The 18,455-nt window shown below is 46.8% G+C and overlaps 1 protein-coding gene across 1 annotated transcript in view; it reads right to left on the bottom strand.

Moving 5' to 3' along the window:
- Positions 1-18,455, bottom strand: part of UNC45B (unc-45 myosin chaperone B) — a 157,364-nt gene that overhangs the window by 30,157 nt on the left and 108,752 nt on the right. Inside the window, exons 10-16 of the mRNA XM_069614899.1 lie at positions 17,228-17,528; positions 16,354-16,448; positions 14,791-14,932; positions 13,809-13,949; positions 13,352-13,479; positions 10,845-10,911; positions 9,189-9,302 (exon numbers count right to left, since the gene is read on the bottom strand). Coding sequence (XP_069471000.1) covers positions 9,189-9,302; positions 10,845-10,911; positions 13,352-13,479; positions 13,809-13,949; positions 14,791-14,932; positions 16,354-16,448; positions 17,228-17,528 — 988 coding nt within the window. The remainder of the gene's footprint in view (positions 1-9,188; positions 9,303-10,844; positions 10,912-13,351; positions 13,480-13,808; positions 13,950-14,790; positions 14,933-16,353; positions 16,449-17,227; positions 17,529-18,455) is intronic.

Here is an 18,455-nt window from a genome sequence, read left to right as displayed (position 1 = left end):
TGTGGAAAGACACCCATTGCTTCATATGAATTAAATGCTTGCTTTGATAGGTGGTGGAAATGTTTTCTCAAGCTAGACATGGTGTTGGCCTATCATCAAATAGAGTTGGAGGAGGAGAGCAGGAAATGTACTGCTTTCATAATGCATTAAGAGATTTTTGAGTTTAGGAGGATGCCATTTGTCCTCGTATCGGCATCTTCTGTATTCCAGAAGATGATGGAGAAGTTGTTTAAGGGAATGGATGGAGCCTTTTGCTTTCAGGATGATGTGTTTATATGTGGTAAAAATTAAAGAGAACATTAGGCTATTCTTGAGTCAATTCTTGATATCTTGGAGAGAAGAGGCATCACATTCAGAGAAGAGAAATGTGTGTTTGGAAATGAGAAAGTGGAGTACCTGGGGCATGAGTTCTCATGGTCAGGCATAAAAACACATAGTGAGATGGTGGATGCGATAAAGAAGGTGGGGATACCTAAATCCAAGGCAGAACTCTGCTCCTTTTTGTAGATGGTTTAGTATTATCAGAAAGGTGTCCAGGATTTTGCAGTCAAAGTGAAAGAGATGAGGAAACTGTTAAAAAGTGACTTGGCTAGAGCAGTGAAGAGTTTTGACACACAGAGGAGAAGTGTCATTATGGTGGATGTGAGTGACAATGTTATTGGTGCTGTTCTATCGCAGATTAAGGTGAGGGCTGTGAGGAGATAGTAGCTCATAGTAGCTCCTGCATCGAGGGTGTAGAGAGGGCTGGAGAAAAAATACCCAGTGTTGGAGAAAAAGGCATTAGCGTGCCACTGCTTATTTTGTGTGGGGTGCAGAGTTTGCAATTAGAACGGACCATAAACCACGTGAGAATATTTTGAAGTCTAAAGGTTTGAGCAAAGTGTCTCGTTGGGTGGCTAATTGGGTCACTGGGATGCAAAGTCATACATTTACCATGGAAGATATTTCTGGCTGGGAAAATGTGTTGGCAGATTACTTATCAAGGTTAGGAGGTCAAAAAGAGGAAGAAGGTAGAGAGGAGATTACATACATGTTTTTTGTGAATGACGGAATAGTGAGGAAAGAGGAGTGGTTGGAAGCGGTGAGCATTGATGAGGCATTGATCCATGGGAACAGCTATGTGGAGTCCGTATTGCCAGGCAAATCAAGATTGAGACAGGATAAAAGGGCCTTTTGGGAGGTCCATGTTGAATTAAGCCTGGTAGGTGGAATTAAGTCTGGAAGGTGGAATCCTGTGTCGTTGGGAGCGTGTGGTTGTGCCCCAAACTAGACACAATAAGATGATTGATTTGGCTCATGAGGGCCATTTAGGCGTGTGTCACACAAAACCTGTTCTAAAACATGGGTATTTGTGGCTGGGTTTTGACCAGGATGTGGAAAGAAGGTTGACAGAGTGCATGGAGTGTGGACAGATGGGTAAAGGGGAATGTGCTGGTGGGCAACCCCTGGTGAAGACAGAGGTGCCTAAGGGAATGTGGGAAAACTTAGCCATGGTGTTCTAGTTCCAGTTGAAATGGGAGGTGGACGAGGTAAGTTCGTCATGGTTTTGTTGACTCTATACTCTGTCCAGATGGATAGATTATAGAGTTGTGAGAGAGGCTACCGGTGAAGCTGTGGCAGATTTTTTGTGCAGGAGGTTTGTGCGAGAGAAGGCTTTCCTAAAAGTATCATCATGGATAATGGCACGCAATTTATAGGTTTTTTCTTCCAAGCGTATTTGAATAAGTGTGGTATTCAGCACAAGAAGACCGCACTGTACCACCCCAAATGTAATGGCATGGTGGAAAGAACAAATAGGCGTATTATGGAGGCAATGGGTGGTAAAGACAAGAAGGTTGCGGTCCAGGAGAGGATATATGCTTTGCAGATGTCTCCTTGTAGAGTTACTGGTATTAGTCAGTTTGAGATGATGAGAGGGCAGAAAGCCAATACCAGAGTTGTCCCTCCCTGGTTGGGAAGGGCGAGAGAAACGGAGTGTGTGATGGAGGTTTTGAGAGGGAAGTTGGACAGGAGGAAATATGAATGGCTTGTAAAGGAGAATGAAAAGAGATGAGGAAGGAAAGTGGTGGTGCAGTGTGGAGACTGGGTAAGGATCAAGAAAGGAGTTGTAAGGAAGAAGGGTGACCCATTGTATTCAATGCCTGTAGAAGTGGAGAGAGTGTTAGATGGTGCAGTGAGAGTAAAAGGTGGCCAGGTGTGGAACATGAATCAAGTTGCAGTTGCGTAAAAGAGGATGTGTTGAAAGAAGGAAAGGAAATATGTTGTAAAGTCTCTTAAGAATATGGAACCCTGGGATGGAATGTGTATGTGCAAGCAGGCTCAGGGTTCTGAGAAAAGTAGTTGAGGGTGAGAGCTTGAGATGGGCGGATATGCTGGGCGTTTGCTGCAGAAATACTTAAAACGACATCAAAAACATACCTAAAGCAACCTGAAGTCATCATATCAGAAACGTTGTGCTGTCTTGATCCAAGAAGTGCGCTTAGCATCTAAGTGCTCCACTCTGAGCAGAGCTGACCCTCTGGAGGCCCGTTAGTGGCTCCACCGTCTTCGTTGCAGTTGGCGAAGCGGACCCCATCAATGACAACTGCATCCACCAGGATCACCACTTTGTTGATGGCCTCTTTGTCAACAACCAAGACCACTGCCCCATCGATGATCGCATCATCAACGAGCTCCTCGTCAACGACCTTGTCAATGACCAGATCAACAAGGTCAGAAAAACCATCACTTGCATTGACGACGAAAAGTTAGTCAGCGACCATCGCCACAACCTATACAACAATGACTGCCCCTATGGTCACTTTGCCTCAGAGACCTCCGTCAACGGTCCCGACCATGACCTTGTCGGCGGCAGTGCCTCTTCCTGTTATGCAGATTCCCATCGTAGCCTCCTCCCAATGGAATTGGGTAGAGTGAGAGACTTGCTTCCAAATGCAGATTTCCTGCCCGGGCCCACCAAGGTGGCTCCTCTAGCTCCCGCGGGATCTCCAAGGAAATCTCTGCATGTATGCACCAGCTCTGAGGAACATCTTCCAAAAGACTGCTACTCAGATCTAGAAGGAGCCATGGACCCATGCCTCAAGAGGGAGCACTGTCCCATGAGTCCTACCAGCCATTTCACCCTCCAAGAGGTTTGAGCCCGGATCCTGTTGCACCATTTGCACCCTCTCTTGAACCAAGGGATATGTCACTGGAGCTCCTGACCACCCTGCATACTTTAGTGGCAGAGATTCAACAGCGGCTGCCTTCTGCTCCTGTAACTGGTTCAACCAGAAGTCCTCCCAGGCTACGTAGGCATTAGCCAACTTAGGGCACCTGTGCTTTGGGTCTTGCCCCCCATTGAAGAGGAGCCAGATCGCACAGACACAGGCACTGACACCTACACCACCCCAACTCACATGGATGGGTATGATGATTATGTTCCCTCTGATGGGGAACTGCCAGATGTTGACAAGCCCGCCAGTGCTTCACCTCCAGATGAAATTGGCTCCTTCCATTCCATCAACTCGAAGGCGGCCGAGCTCTTCAATCTGGTGCCAGAGGTGAAGAAGAAGGAAAGCTTCCTTTTTCAATGAAAAGAGTCCTCAAGGAAGACCGCTGTGTCGGTCCCGTTGTCGGATGACATTTGGGAAGCTGGATTGGCAAGCATGAAGACACCAGATATCACACCAGCAAAGCGTGACAGGCTAGAGAAGTACTGGGTTCCGGATTGGGCCCTCAGGAGTCTCAGGTCTCAGCATACTCCAGACTCTGTGGTGTCAGTCACCACCAGGAAATGATCATCGAACCCCTCATCATTATCCATGGTGTCTCCTGACCAGGAAGGCAAGAAGCAGCTGGCAAGTGCATCATTACCACAGCAGCCTCCACCATCAAGGCTGCCAACGCCCTTGCCATTCTGTCTCGATACGACAGGGAGCTGTGGGACAAGCTCAGGACCATCCTGGACTTCCTCCCTGATGACCCTATTCCAGGAAGGAGAGGTGGCTTAAGACCACACCATTACGGTCGCGCTCGACATAGCAGACTCAGGGTTCTGCCAGAGGGTGACCCAGCACCAGGGTTGGCTGATGGCCACACATTTTTGCACAGACGTGCAGACCAAGGTTGTGGACATGCTGTTTGACGGGCACAAACTGTTTGAAAAGGCAGTGGATGACACTCTCAGGCCTTTAAACCTGACACAGAGATGGGGTGCTCTGTGGGGACCCTGCAAAGGAGAAGGTCATACTTTCATTCCCCAAGGGGCATAGTCTCCACATCCTCCAAGGGGTACACTACCCCCTATCATCAGCCCTCCCGCTCCATCACCCAGGAAGCCTATAGGGGCGCTCCCAGGTCAACGGCAGTGGAGGCCAACGTTGTCGTCATCCACCATTCAGGAGACAGACACCCAAGCAGGCCTAAACCGGCCGTGTACCCGCGCCCCTACTTTGGCACCCCAATGGGAGGCCAACTATCAAACTTTGTATATCAGTGGAGAAAGATCACCATGGACAAATGGGTGATGGACATTTCTTCATCCGGAGTGCACTCAAGATACTTTCTGGTAAGGAAGTGGTCAGGCGGGTGTTGACCGGTTCTAGACTTACTTCACCTAAACAAGTACCAAAAGTCTGAAATGTTCAGGACGGTCACATAGCAGCTGTTGCAGCACATGCTTGACCAGATAGAGGAAGGGGATTTTCCGGCAACTCTCAACCGGGAGGAGGCATACTTCTACATCCCCATTCATCGCAAACACTGGAAGCTCCTGTGTTTTGTTGTTCCGGGGCGGCATTACCAATTCAGGGCCCTTCCCTTTGGCCTGAAGTCATCTCACAGGGTATTCATCAAATACTTGGCCCCAGTAGCAGTGCATCTACACCACAAGAGAATCCACCTCTACCCTTACCTGGACGATTGGCTCCTCCAGTCCCATGCCCACGCAATGACAACTCAGCACACAGCAAAGTCCTGCATGGTGCCATCTCAGAATGCATTGCTCCTGGGTGCCCGGTTCAACGTGATCTTGGGTCTGGTGATCCCCCAGAGGAGAGGGTGAAAGCCATCCTTGGGAACGTTCAGCGGCTGTCGACAGGGTCCAACAGAACAGTCCGGTCCATCAAATCCCTGTTGGGCATGATTTTCTCCTGCATCCATCTGGTTCCCTTTTGCTGGCTCCAGATGCAGCCCCACCAGGAATTCCTAGACGCCAGGTGGCAGCAGGTCACAGGCACGTGCACAGACAAGATCACCCTTAATCTCTTCAATGGTGGTCGGTTCGGCCACATCTGACTCAAGGAGCTACTTTACATATCCCTCCGTACCATGCTACAGTCACTACCGATGCCTCTATGGAGGGTTGGGGGGGGGGCTCTCACAGAGCAAACCCATGGCAGAGGGCTAGGGATCCTGGAGGAGAAGGACTTTCACATAAACATCCTGGAGCTACGGGCGGGCTTCTGAGCACTCAAGTCGTTCCAACCCCAGCTACAGGGAAAGGTGGTGCAGATCTTCACGGACAACACCACCACCATGTTTTACATCCGGAAACTGGGAAGCGCTCCCCTGCTCTCTCCCTGAAACCAGTGCCTGTGGCGCTGGGCCATTCTTCAAGACATGTTCTTCATCCCCTTTCACCTGGCAGGCATCAAGAATGCCATTGTAGACTCGCTCAGCAGGGAGCTGTGGTCCTGTCACAAGTGGTAGCTCCAACAAGCGCAAGTGTCTGTCTCATCTCTTCAGCAAGTGGGGTCTTCTCCAGATTGACCTCTTTTGCAACAGCTGCCAACTCCAAGTGCTGGAAGTTTGCCAGAAGATAGCCGAGGCATCTAGGGGATTCCATCTCATTTCCAGTGTCAGGCTCTTCTTGTACGCCTTTCCTCCGATTCCACTCCTGTTACCTGTGATCAAAACACTCAGACGTTGCCGTTGTAGGATGATCCTCATCGTACTGGCATTGCTGAGGCAGATCTGGTAATCCAACCTTCTCCATCTGTCAGTGGTTCCCAGCCAATCAGCTGCCTCTACTTCCTGACCTCTCCAGAGAAAACAGACCAATCCGACACCACAACCCAGCATCTCTGAGCCTCACGGCCTGGCTCCTGCAGCCTAGAATCTGGGCAATATTCCCTGCCGCTGGAATGCAAAAGATCCTGGCCAGGATCAGAGCTCCCTCTACATTGTCTTGCTGAAGGCACAAATGGAAGTGCTTCATGGTGTAGATAACGGCTCTGCGGCTCCTGCTGTATCTGTTCTCGCTGACTAAGGCTGGTCTGGGTCGTGTCTCCATCAAGGTCCAACCGGCTGCCATATCCCGGTACACACAAGCTCCTGGCAAGCTCTCCCTGTGGTCGCACAGGCACGTGAAGGAGTTCCTCAAGCATCTTTTCAGGACTTTTCCACTAGTGAAGGCTCCTGCCCTGGCTTGGGAATTGAACGTGGTCCTGTCTAACTAATGGGCCCTCTGTTTGAACCAATGCATCTTGTCCCTTTAAAGTTTCTATCGTAGAAGACCGCTTTCCTAGTGGTGATCACATCGGCCAGGCAGGTCCGGGAGATTCAAGTGCTCTCCTGCAAGCAGCCATATTTGTCCTTCTGCACTACTAAGGTCGTGCTGCAGACTCATCCCACTTTCATGCCAAAGTTTCCATCGGTCTTTCACCTCAACAAGCCTTTGGTTCTGCCAGTGTTCTTCACAAACCCTTCTACGACTGATTAAAGGGCATTGCATTCGTTGGATGTTGCTTGTGCCCTCAAATTCTATGTGGCATGCACTAAGGACTTTAAAAAAAAACGTCTCCACCTTTCTGTAAATTTTGGACCTGTGGCACACAGGAAGGCCCTGTCTAAGGCTTCTTCATCCAGGTGGCTCCCCGACTATCATGAATTGTCATCGTCTGACCATCAGATCGCTTCAAGGCTGGCCAAGAGCCCACTCCACCAGAGCCATTGCAGCAATAACAGCGTTTCTCTCTATTGTTGCCCTGCTCGACATCTGCAGGGCTGCTATGTGGAGGTCTACCTACACTTTCACGAAATTCTACTGTGTCCACAGGGATTCCAGGGAGAAGTCTCGGGTTGGCCAAGCGGTGCTACGCAAGATGTTTGTTTGACGTGAGGCTGTTCCAGTGGTAAGTGTATTTCTTCAGTGAGCCTTGCCAACTCCCGTGGTTGTGTGTACTGCGCTATAATCATATTCATGAGCATGTGAATCCATGCAAGACCCAATACTGGAGAAGGAACAAGTTACTCACCTGTAACTCTTGTTCTCTAGCATGAGTTGTGCATGGATTCACATGCAAACCCTCACTCCTTCCCCTCTGTGGATCTTTTTGGTTCATACTGTCACTTAACGTGTGCTACAAAATCTGAAGATGGCCGCCAGGGGTGGCGCATAGGAGGACGAGTGTTATTGGCTAGGGCCATTATGACCCAAAGGACCCTGATAGGCTACAGAGGAGTCGAGCAGTTTAAGTTTAAAGCTATACTTATTTCTTTTTACAGAGGGTTCCCAGCCTGACGATGGGGAATATTCATGAGCATATGAATCCATGCAAGACCCATCCTGGAGAACAAGAGTTACTGGTAAGTAACTTGTTCCTTAGTTTGTTTTCTAGAGGATCTGAAGGATGTATTCCATTAAATGAATGCTTTCAGGAAGGTTGTTTCAAATGTTTGATGCCAGGCCAGCTGCATAGTTTCTTCATATACAATAATGGCAGTTATAGGATATTGGAGGAGGTTGCTCTGTAGGATGGAGCTTGCCACCAGGATAAAGAGCTGTTCTGGAGGTTTAATTATGGTGGTTTGAAGATTGTTGTGGGTTGGACACTGAATTCACCTGGAGTTTGAGCTGTGAATACTGCAGGTCAGTTTTCTTTTTTCGCCTGTACAATGATTTGCAGTGGGGCAACAGAGGCTTGTAGGTCTGAGTGACAGTGATGAAGTTGTCTTGGATCAAATAGTTGTTAACTCATGTTATATCTTGTTGAGTAATCAGCATATCCTTCTGATTGTAATGATTTGCGGCCGAAGGGGAGGCATATTTTAAAAATGATTCCTAGGGATTTGTGCTGAAATTTCATAAAATGTGTGTGTGTGTGTGTGTGTGTGTGGGTGTGTGTGTGTGTGTGGTGTGTGTGTGTGTGCACGCGCGCGCACATGGTTGCATATGTGCGCGTGTTTGTGTAGTTGATGGTATTAATGCAGAGTTGTGACAGTTCCCGTGTCAGATCATGTTGGTAGATATTCCGCTTTGTAGTCACTCAAGCACAGCCAGCTTTGAGGCATTTATTTTAGGTTTTTAGAGACTTGTTGGGATTTTGATTTAATGTGTGTCCTCTGCTTGTGAGAAAGCGTAGGTCTCCCCTGCTCACTGCATCACTAAAAGACCATAGAGTGACATAATTGCCATCAAGACGGGAAATATAGGCACTACAGAAGAGTGTTCAGGGGACCAAGCCTAGTTCAGGACAGTGATCCTTAATCCGCTTCTACCTATTGGCTCATCATTTAAGTGGATGTTGTTGTATATGGCACAAAAGAATGACAGGCGATAAATGAGAACTCAGGTCAGTTATTGGCTATTGTCTATGATTTAGGAACTAGACTTGTGCTAGGTTTCCCCCCCAAGACATTCTCCCTTAGTCGCTTGTTTCTTGTGTTGGGGCAATATCCACGTATATATATCCTTTGTTACCACATTGTAGGCTGTGAGTTCTAATGCACGTCTGCTGCCTCTCTTTAGGCAGGTAAAGTGCATGTCTGTTTTCCTGCTTGTATAGATTGGGTTAACAGAGAACTTGTCCATACTTCACCAGCAGTCTGTTTGTCTTCTGGTCTCAGCTGCGACTTTTAGCCTATTAACTTACTGCGACTTTTGTGGTGCGTATGTGTTTGAATCACCACTTGCACTCTGAACGTCCCTGAGGACCTCCTGCTAAAGAGCCTCCACCCTCTCTGCATCAAGTGCATAGACATTCCTGAAGAGTGCATGTCAATTGCTTCAACTTTAGTCATGCCCGTGAAATGAGTCAGCTCTTCTGGGGGCTGCACAATGTCACACAGAAAGACATATCCTTTATTGCACGCTATATAATGTGATGATGGCGGTTCCCTCAATTCCTGGAGGCACTGGTCAGCTCCAGGGAAGTGCACTGCCAAATATGTAATTTCCTGACATTCCAATGCAACATTTTACTTACCCTCTCACCAGGGAACGCCATATCTGGATTTGAAACAGCAGCAATTTTGGCTAAAGCATGACTGGCTTTTACTTTCCCGACATCAGTGCCCTCCAGAGCCAATGGGATCAGGGCCTGCAACAAGGTAAAATACACGCTGAACGTTAGTGACCAATCAATGAGGAACCTGAAGCATTTGATTTATATCTTGGGATACAATTGTTTTTGGGGCTGACAATTTTAAGAAGACTCGTATAACCTCGTTGCCCCCCTCTATAACCAAGTTATTCAGCAGGGTTGTGCAATGATGGATGCCCAGGGCTTGTATCAAGTTTAGCACCAGTAAGTGTAATGTTCTTCTTATATCTCTTCGCCCTACTCCACGAAAACAATGATGTGGTGCCCAATGAGCTAGAAGGATACATCGACTGTGTACTTGAAATTACAGGTGAAGATTGACTGATGTTTGTCTATGCATGTATGCATGCGCAGTTTGTCTGAGTGCTCTCACGCTTCACAGGAGGCTTAATGGCGCTAGCAGATGGTGGAGAGAGAGCAACGTAAAGCTGTGGAAACAAAAGAGCTACAGAGAAAAGAGAGGGGTAGTAAGAGGTGGTCCTAAACCATGCAAAGTCCAAGGTGGAGAGCATTTCACAAACAAGTAGCCTATACAGGGAACCTTCTGCCGCCCGATCTCTCTTCTGAAGTTCAACGCTGCCAGAAGGGTGAGGTCAGCTTCTGGTGGGTCTGTAATGGCAGAACTACTCTTGTAAAACCATGTGGTGGTACACCTTTCTCGGCCTGGTGTCTATTCACACCACACCGCAAAACCTTTGTCTTGCTCGGGTTAAACTTTAGTCTTTTTTTCCCAATCCATGTGCAGACCTAAGTTATGCACCTTGTATTCATGTCCCGTCCAAGTAACGAAGAATCTGGATGCCACCCTTTATGAATAACAATGCATTCATTGCACCTTAAGAGGGTGGCCCGAGGTTGTAAATCCGGTGGAAAAGCAAGGGCGTGCCCTGAGGAATTATAGTCCAATTTTCCTGTCTCAGAAAAGTAGGGGGTTGCAGGTTCTTAGATCATTTCCTTTAAATGATATAGTATGCTCTTGTAGACAAAGTAGTGCTCCCTTGTCAGTAATATTGTTATGAACCCGTGTGTAATTAAGCAGGCTCCCAGGGCAGATGGTCCCAGTACTCGATAGTCACCCACTGCTGCTCTGTGTCTGAAGTAGTCACTAGGGGCATCGTCAATTGCCCAAACAGTGAAAGTGTAGCAACCAGACTCCAGCGTTGAACTAGACCAAATTCTACAAAGCAAAGTGGAGGAGTGGTCTGTAGCCGGGGAGACGACTGACATCCACACCTACGTCTAACCACCCAACTGGAGAAGTGCACTGCTACCAGTAAACTGGGATCCACAAACACACTTTCATAAGAATAAGCAGGCGGGAGCAATACATGGACCTTAGTCCCAAGAGGGGTGAAGCAGTTATCTATGAGTCCAAATGTGACTATTCCTCAACAATGAGGTTGATATTTAAGGGTCTGTCTCCTTGTTTTGTTCGCTAATTGCTGTTATTCGTGAGCTTTTTCGCTTCTTCTCCGGCTATATGTAAGACCTGCATACATTATCCATCCACAAAGTCCCATATAAGTGTGTTTCTATTACCTTTCCACCTCCTTGTGCCACAATTATGCCTCGGTCCTTTGGATCGTCACACAAAGCAAGAAATACCCTGGAATATAAGTACAACATATAATTAACAACGTTTCCAAGCAAGGTTCTGTACAAGCTGCACATTTCATGACAGTGTTTTTTCACCCACTCCCTTGAAATGTGGCCCAATCAGTTTGCAGCACTATCGATACAGGGACTTGTTCATTCAATGTTCTACCTCAATTCAGAGATGAACATGTGTAGTGCTTTGCAACCAGCGGCGCTCCAGAGGTCAGCACTGAGACGCCAATGATCCTTCACCATTGACTATGATGGACAGGGCTTATGGGAGCTGAGTTTTCCAAAACATATTGAGAACCAGTGGTTGCAGACCCCTCTGTTTCAGCAAAGAGGGCTTGGGAGATGAGGTAGAGGGCTGGGGAGATGAGGTGCATGGCTGCGAGTTTACTGATTGCTTAGGTCCTTGTGCTCACAGATTGTTGTCTTGTTGCTACAATTCGAATTGTCTTTATTCTCAACCATAACCAATTGCACTGTCCATGCTCTTAACAGGCACAATAGAGAACTTGTGGGTTCTTCAGAATTAAGTATCCAGCAACACTTTCCAAGAACCTTTAGATGTATGATGTTCCCTGTTTAAGGTCACCTGCACTCCATTAAATAACATGTCAAAATGTACATGGGACACTTCCAAGCATTTACATTTTTGGTGCAATGCGTCAGTCCCAAAGCGCAGCAGTGGAAGACATTGTTTTTTTCAAACCTTTTTCATCAGAAGCAACCAGTTACATATGATCCATGAAATAATAAGTAATACACAACCGAGAAAGGGGAGATGTACAGTGTGACATCCTTTTTTACTTGGAGTGACATTTTGTAAATGTCATCCTGTGTCGTGCTGATCTGTCATGTAAGAACTCTTGCTTTATTCTTACTGTCATTGGGCATTCTCAGTGTTCCACTTGATACCAAGTATTCTCTAGTCCTTAACACAGAACTGGACAGGTTGCATCGGGGGCAGTAACCACAGTCTGCCCACCACACAAGACTAGACTGAGCTGAAGGAGCGCCCTGTTCTCGGAAATCCCTGAGCGCCATCACACTGCCTTGCCTCTGAGTTTAAAGGGTGGACGGAAGTCACTGAATACCCAGCAGAAAACATCAGGTTTTTATATAGCGCTTAGTGCGGGATTGCTCCCGCTTTTAAGCACTGTCATTTCTTTCGTAAAATGAGTGTTACTGTTTACAAAACCTTACGCATAACATTTAAATTGTACATGTACAACAACAATTATTAATATTCCTTGAAGTTAAATAGAATTCACCTAATCACAACATACAATTTTCTAAGACATCAAAATAATACCTCAAATCATGAATACATTGTCTAGACAATCTTGTCACAATCTTAAATTCTTGTATACATGTTTCGCCTAACAATTGATACAGCCCCTATATAGCGTGTGCAAGCAAAATAATAACCGAGCTCTTACAACCCACAAATGGTGAACTCGACAACAACTCCTCTTTCCATGTTTCTATCCTCGCGCTTGTAATAATAGCTGCTATGGAGTACGGCCTTCCATTTCCATGGTGGCCATCTTAGATACGTTTTTGTTTTTGTTTGAATTAACTGGATGCCACAAGAGTGCGTCCCATTCATTCAAACACAGTCATTGTTATCAGCACCCCGGATTAAAAACCCTGGGTGCTAATAGCAATAACACACTCGCCGGCAGCCTCGGGTGGTAACAGCGCCGGGGCCAATCGGGTATTAGAGCTTAAATAACACATATATCTACATTGGTTAGAATGACAGTGAAATGCCTCACAGTAGTGAGACACTGGAAGGTTATTTACTTTCTGCTCCATCAGAGCCCTCCAAAGGAAGCCACCTTTGTATAAGTTGTTATTCGATGCCTTTAGTTAGTGCTGAGTATTGTATCTCCTTTTCTAGAGAGAAAAGTGTTGTGTGGAAATCTTTCAGAACTTTAAAAAAAAATGCAAACGTTGAGTCTATGCATAAATTCTCAATTTGAAAATATAAATTTTCCAAATAGTGATGTCTTTACTTTGACATTGTAAATATAGTTTTTGGGGGTTGGTGGGATCTTTTGCTTGCCATTTCTTTGTATGTGGGCATAGCTCCCTTTTTTTCCCCTTATGCTGCTCCGCTCTCCTCTGGATCCCTACCTCTTTTAGGTAACGCAATTCGCACAGATGTTCCTGCTGCATTTATTCCCTTTTTGCACCACCGATGCTGTATCCTAGGCCCCGGTCCAACTCGCACAGTTTAGCAGCAAAGTGCTTTGAGTCAGCCTTCCCTAATGCTTGCCATATAAAACACCACAATGAAATCAAAAGAATTAAACATGCATGTTTCCCGTCAAATTATCCACTTTTGCCATTAAAATGATCAGACAACAAACAGATTATTTGGGTTGGTGCTATTTTTGTTTTTTCAATCATTTTTCATTGTTTGTACTGCATGTGATTACCTGGCTAACAGCTCCTTTGTCGCATCAGTGAGGATGGCGCTGTCTGCTTTCACCATGCAGGTGAGTGTGGAAATCACACCTGCTTTCAGCAATCGCTTCACTCGCTTGATCACAAAGTCCTTCTTGTCCTGTTAATGACGGTGTAAAGTCACAGCTGTGGTTAGACATCTTTGTTATACAGGAGGAGACATTCTAACGCTTGGGTCTGAAATCACCCATTTTCAGATGACGGTTAAAAGCCAAACTGCATTAGATTCAGACCATGGTTGCAAACCCCTGGGGGTATTGCCCAGGACAGTCATGCCACCATGCAGCTGAAGCTTCATTTTCTCAGATTAGGAAGATAACAGACCCTGTTATCAGATGAGATTACTGTGACTGGAAGAAGTAAGCAAGACAAGCAGGCCTCGGGCTAAGCCTACCCCAGGAGCTCGCAAGCAACGATGGTCAAACCTACCTTGGGATGTTCTTCTGGCACGTGCTGTTTGGAGAACTTGGCCAGCTGTACAAGCTCAGGAATGATTTCCTTCACCTCATAGCTGTTGGTGCAGTTCACCAAGGTGGACGCTACAGCATACAGTACTGTTTTGTCACTCGACTACCAAGAGAAAATAAAAAAGTTAATGAACCTTTTGAAAGACTGGTGTTGATTGTTTCTGCTTTTCCTAAACTTGTTCAAGGTGTAGTAAATCATCCGTTGTAGCAAAATGAGTATTTTATTAATTGAATAGGGTTGCATCAAAAAATGAAAAGCTACAGGGTCAGGCTAAGAATGCGGGAGTGTCTTGAGTGACCTCATGAATGTGAGACTACAAGAGAATCCTGAGTGATCTCATCAGTGTGAGCTTGCAAGAGTAGTCCCCCCAACAAATCTCCAGTGTCCTCATCAGGAAGAAAATTTGGGGAAATTTCCTGAATTTCATCAGACCGTGTCATTGCTGGATGTTCTTAAATAGCATTATTAGTCCATGTCAGAAGTAGGTTTCATGAGCACCGTAAGCAAGCTGAGAGCTGAGGAGAGTATTTTTATGCCTGCCAAGTGTCTCGCATGCTGCAGTCTCTCCTATTGAATCCTGGATTAACAATAAGCACTGCTGACTCTGTTTAGTAATTCATAAATTGGAAATGACCTTATTGCTACCATTAGGTATGTTATTTGTTTGCACAAGAAATCAGATGTTGAGTTGTTATAGCCATATGTACAATGAAAGATAACGCACACCCTGATTGGTTGCTTTAGGGGATGTCAAATCTGCAAATGACGCTGCATTTCTCCTTTTGCATGGTCACCACTAACATTTATGACAAAAAGGGCCGCCCTGTTCTTAAATTAGATTATAAGACTGACTCTGCAACATTCACTTCAGCAACATACAGAAGAACACACAGAGGTCGTTTAAATATCATGAAAGAAGCAGGAGGAGAGAGGTTCCTGTTACCTTGGAAAGCTCAAACATTGCTTGCAAAGCCGGTTCGTCCTCAACAAAGTCATCCTTGACGTCAGCGTCGAGGGTCAGATACGCAAGGCCATCCACTGCCCACTTCCTGGTGCGATTGTCAATGCCAGGATTGCACAGCCATCTGTGAGGGGATGGCAGATGGGTCCAAGTTAAGGGTAAAATCATTCTGATCCAAAAGCAGATGTCACCTGCCTCTGTGATCTTGTTCTTTTGGCTGAGACTCGTCTACCGGCTGTCGAGTCCAATTTGTTCAAGAGTGCTTATACTACATTGTGCACATTACTAATGTGACTGCCTGTAAAAAGAAGGATCTGAGCTCTATTGTCACTCTGCTATAGACAATCCCATCATCTCTTCGTCTGGACGCCAGGTGAAGAGATGTTTATCTTTCCCGCTAATAGATTCTAGTGTCATTAACTGGGTTACCCCAAGCAACAGGTGCTAATGCTTGCTATAAGCATCGAATAAATCATCCAGTCACAGAGTCACAGACAATTTAAATGAGCCGTGGCATTTTCTGGCTCCTTTGCAGTAAAAAACTACCAGAATGGAGTTTTGTGTCATGTTGCAAGGTACAGTGCCTTCCTTACCTCTGTCAATCGGAGAAGTTGCTGGTCAGCCAAATGAACTCCATCAGTCTGAACTGCTACTCATCACCATTACCAAGGATAGAGGTAGAATGAGGGGTAATCGTGCAGACAGCTTAGATTTAGGGGCTGTACATTACCATAAGGTGTACCCAGAACCAGGAGCACCAAGTGAGTGCCATTTACAAAGCCAACGTCCACTGTGACCAGAGGCCACTTAATAACAGATCTCTAATCAGATATTCTAGAGGAATTGGCAATCAGATATTACAGATACAGGAATTGAATTGGCACTTTCAGAGTATAGGTCCCTAGGAGCACACAACTTAATTACTTAAAATTAGACAACTAAGGTTTAGGGCCCGTAAATGACCTTAAGGTGTACCCGGAGCACCAATCGACTGTCATTCAGAAAGGCAACGCCCACTATGACCAGAAGCAACTTAATAGCAGATCTCGTCAGCATCATTGAAGAAGATATCATATTTACCCGGAGTCCAGACAAACAATACAACCACTGAATACATCGAGGAAATAATTAGGAGCATACACCTATTCATGTACAAGACAGGATTCAATAATTGTATAATCCATCAGTACCAGCAGAAAATGCCCAGGGAGACTGGAGTTCACCCGATTTTGTAATTGAATCCCATTTCTTAAAGGGGATCCAGGGTAACTGACTGAAGGGACTGTTCAGAACCCTCCCATGTTGAGAATCTTGTTATTCAAGTTTACATCAATTTGATAACCCAAGAACATAACTACCCCTTCTAAACATTTACAACTAAATCCCAGGATTGCAATGATGAATTACATTGACACTTGCACAACAAAACGCTGACAGATCTGCAATTCAAGACAATGCTGTGCATCATGCTCACACATTAAAGAAGGACAGGCAACATCATTACACCCCTGGGAAAGTCAGTGTTGTGTTTTATGGAAAACTCACTTCCTACATTGCTTTGCCAATTTCTCTGTGGATCCTTCCGCAAACTGTCGAAGGCCGTAGTCAGAGCCACCTGCTGAGCCCAGCTTGCACAGCCCCTGGAACAGAAAGCATGTGAGAACATAGAACGGCCAATTATCATTTCATTTTTCCCTAGCATGCAACACTATCACCTAGTTATTAGACCCAGTAACACTACCCTGAGCCATCAAGCACTGCCACTAAGCCATCGAGCCCCAAAACACTTCCACTGAGCCATCAAATTATGCAACCTACCTCACTCATTATGGCTGCAACACTGCCACTGATTCATCAGGCCCAGCAATGCAAACAATGAGCCTACAACACTAAAGTTGAGCCTCAATGCCTTGGAGATCTGCCACTGAGCTTTTAGGCCCTGTACCGCTGACACTGAATGGTGCAGGACTTAATCAACACTGAGTAATCAAGCTTGTAACACTTTCAAATAATCATAAGATGAGCTCCATGGGCCTACGAATGAGCCTTCAAAACTTCCATCTTCACCCTAGATCCACTGGACCAATCCTACCAACCAGATTGTACAATACAACACAACCCTAACCCTAATTCAGCCACTGGACTCACCTTGCAAACACAAACAATGGGAAATGGGGCAAGCCCAAAAACCTTTAAACACAGGCGGTTAGACAGCCTTCACCAAAGCAGCCAGATCCATGACTGATTAATTCAGCCTGGCTCCATAGGGGGGGAGACTGGCTGTGCCAGTATTAAGTGATTTGCTTATGTTCTACACGTTTCTGAAAACTGACTTGATCTGTAGGTATCAGTGGAGGACAATGAACCCCATCTTCTCACCACTCACTGACAGTGGCTGTTGAGGTCACTGAGAACTCACCACTAGTGCTCGAATTTTGATCTTCTCGTTCTTGGTCTTCTTGTAGATCTCCTTCAGCATGGCTACACCATTGGTGATAATGAAGGTGGCTCGGCTGAGTTTGGTGGAGGCGTGGATCAGTGCCTCAACGGCCACCAGCTGGTCAATCTCATTCTCAGAACTGGTCAGTGCCACCATCATCTCCATCACCCCCTGCATACCCAGCAACTTGTTACCAATGTCGAAGGGACCCTGTAGGATCCCAGCCACTGTCTGAATAGCATGCAAGTTCTTCTCCATGTTGTTTGGGTCAAACTTGCTCCTGCAAGGAAAACAAAGGAAGACAACAATCAGCCTTAAAACAAAAGGGTTATGCAACGATAAAGGGGGAATAACATTTGGAGGGTTCACAGTGGCATGGCATGGAATACAAGACAGACGTAACAGTGTCTGCTCAGTGTTCAAAAGAAAAACTGAAGTCTTCTAGGGACTATGACAGTGTGATTGTATAGCTGGCCATTCCACAATTTGCTGTTGACTAAGGGAGCAATTGTTGTAAGGGAAAAAGGACAGAGCCCCTTTAAGAGGGAGAGCTCGAGACTATGGGAGGGAGCGGGAAGCGGGAGGAAAGGGAGGGGCGACGGAAGAGAGAGAGGCAGTAAGGCCATGGAGGAATAAAGAGAAGGTTGGAGTGTACGATGGCTCCTGTGTGTTTATTGGGCATACTTGAGGCAGCCCCAAGAGGGGGGCCCAACAACTGGCGACGAAGGGAAACGTCCCGCGCTGTGGAGGAAATGGCGAAGGGCCCGTGTGCCCAGCAGTAACGGGGGCCCGTGTGCCCAGCAGTGAAGGGCCCGGGCACCCAGCAACAATGGAGGGCCCGTGTGCCCAGCAGTGACGGGGGCCCGTGTGCCCAGCAGCGACGGGGGCCCGTGTGCCCAGCAGTGAAGGGCCCGGGCGCCCAGCAACAATGGAGGGCCCGTGTGCCCAGCAGCGATGGGGGCCCATGTGCCCAGCAGTGAAGGGCCCGTGCGCCCAGCAACAATGGAGGGCCCGTGTGCCCAGCAGTAACGGGGGCCCGTGTGCCCAGCAGCGACGGGGCCTGTGTGCCCGGCAGTAGGAGGTGGGCCGGTGAGCCCTGCACCGGGCCTGCACGCCCAGAATAACGGGCCTGTGTGCCCTCGTGGTGGACCCATGTGTCCTGCAGTGGGCCCGTGCGCCCAGGAACAGTGGTGGGCCAGAGCGCCCT

Source organism: Ambystoma mexicanum, chromosome 9, assembly GCF_040938575.1.
Source record: "Ambystoma mexicanum isolate Mex_15411 chromosome 9, UKY_AmexF1_1, whole genome shotgun sequence".
Lineage (NCBI taxonomy): Eukaryota > Metazoa > Chordata > Amphibia > Caudata > Ambystomatidae > Ambystoma > Ambystoma mexicanum.
The sequence above is the reverse complement of the archived record's forward strand: the minus strand, read 5'-3'. Positions and strand labels throughout refer to the sequence as shown.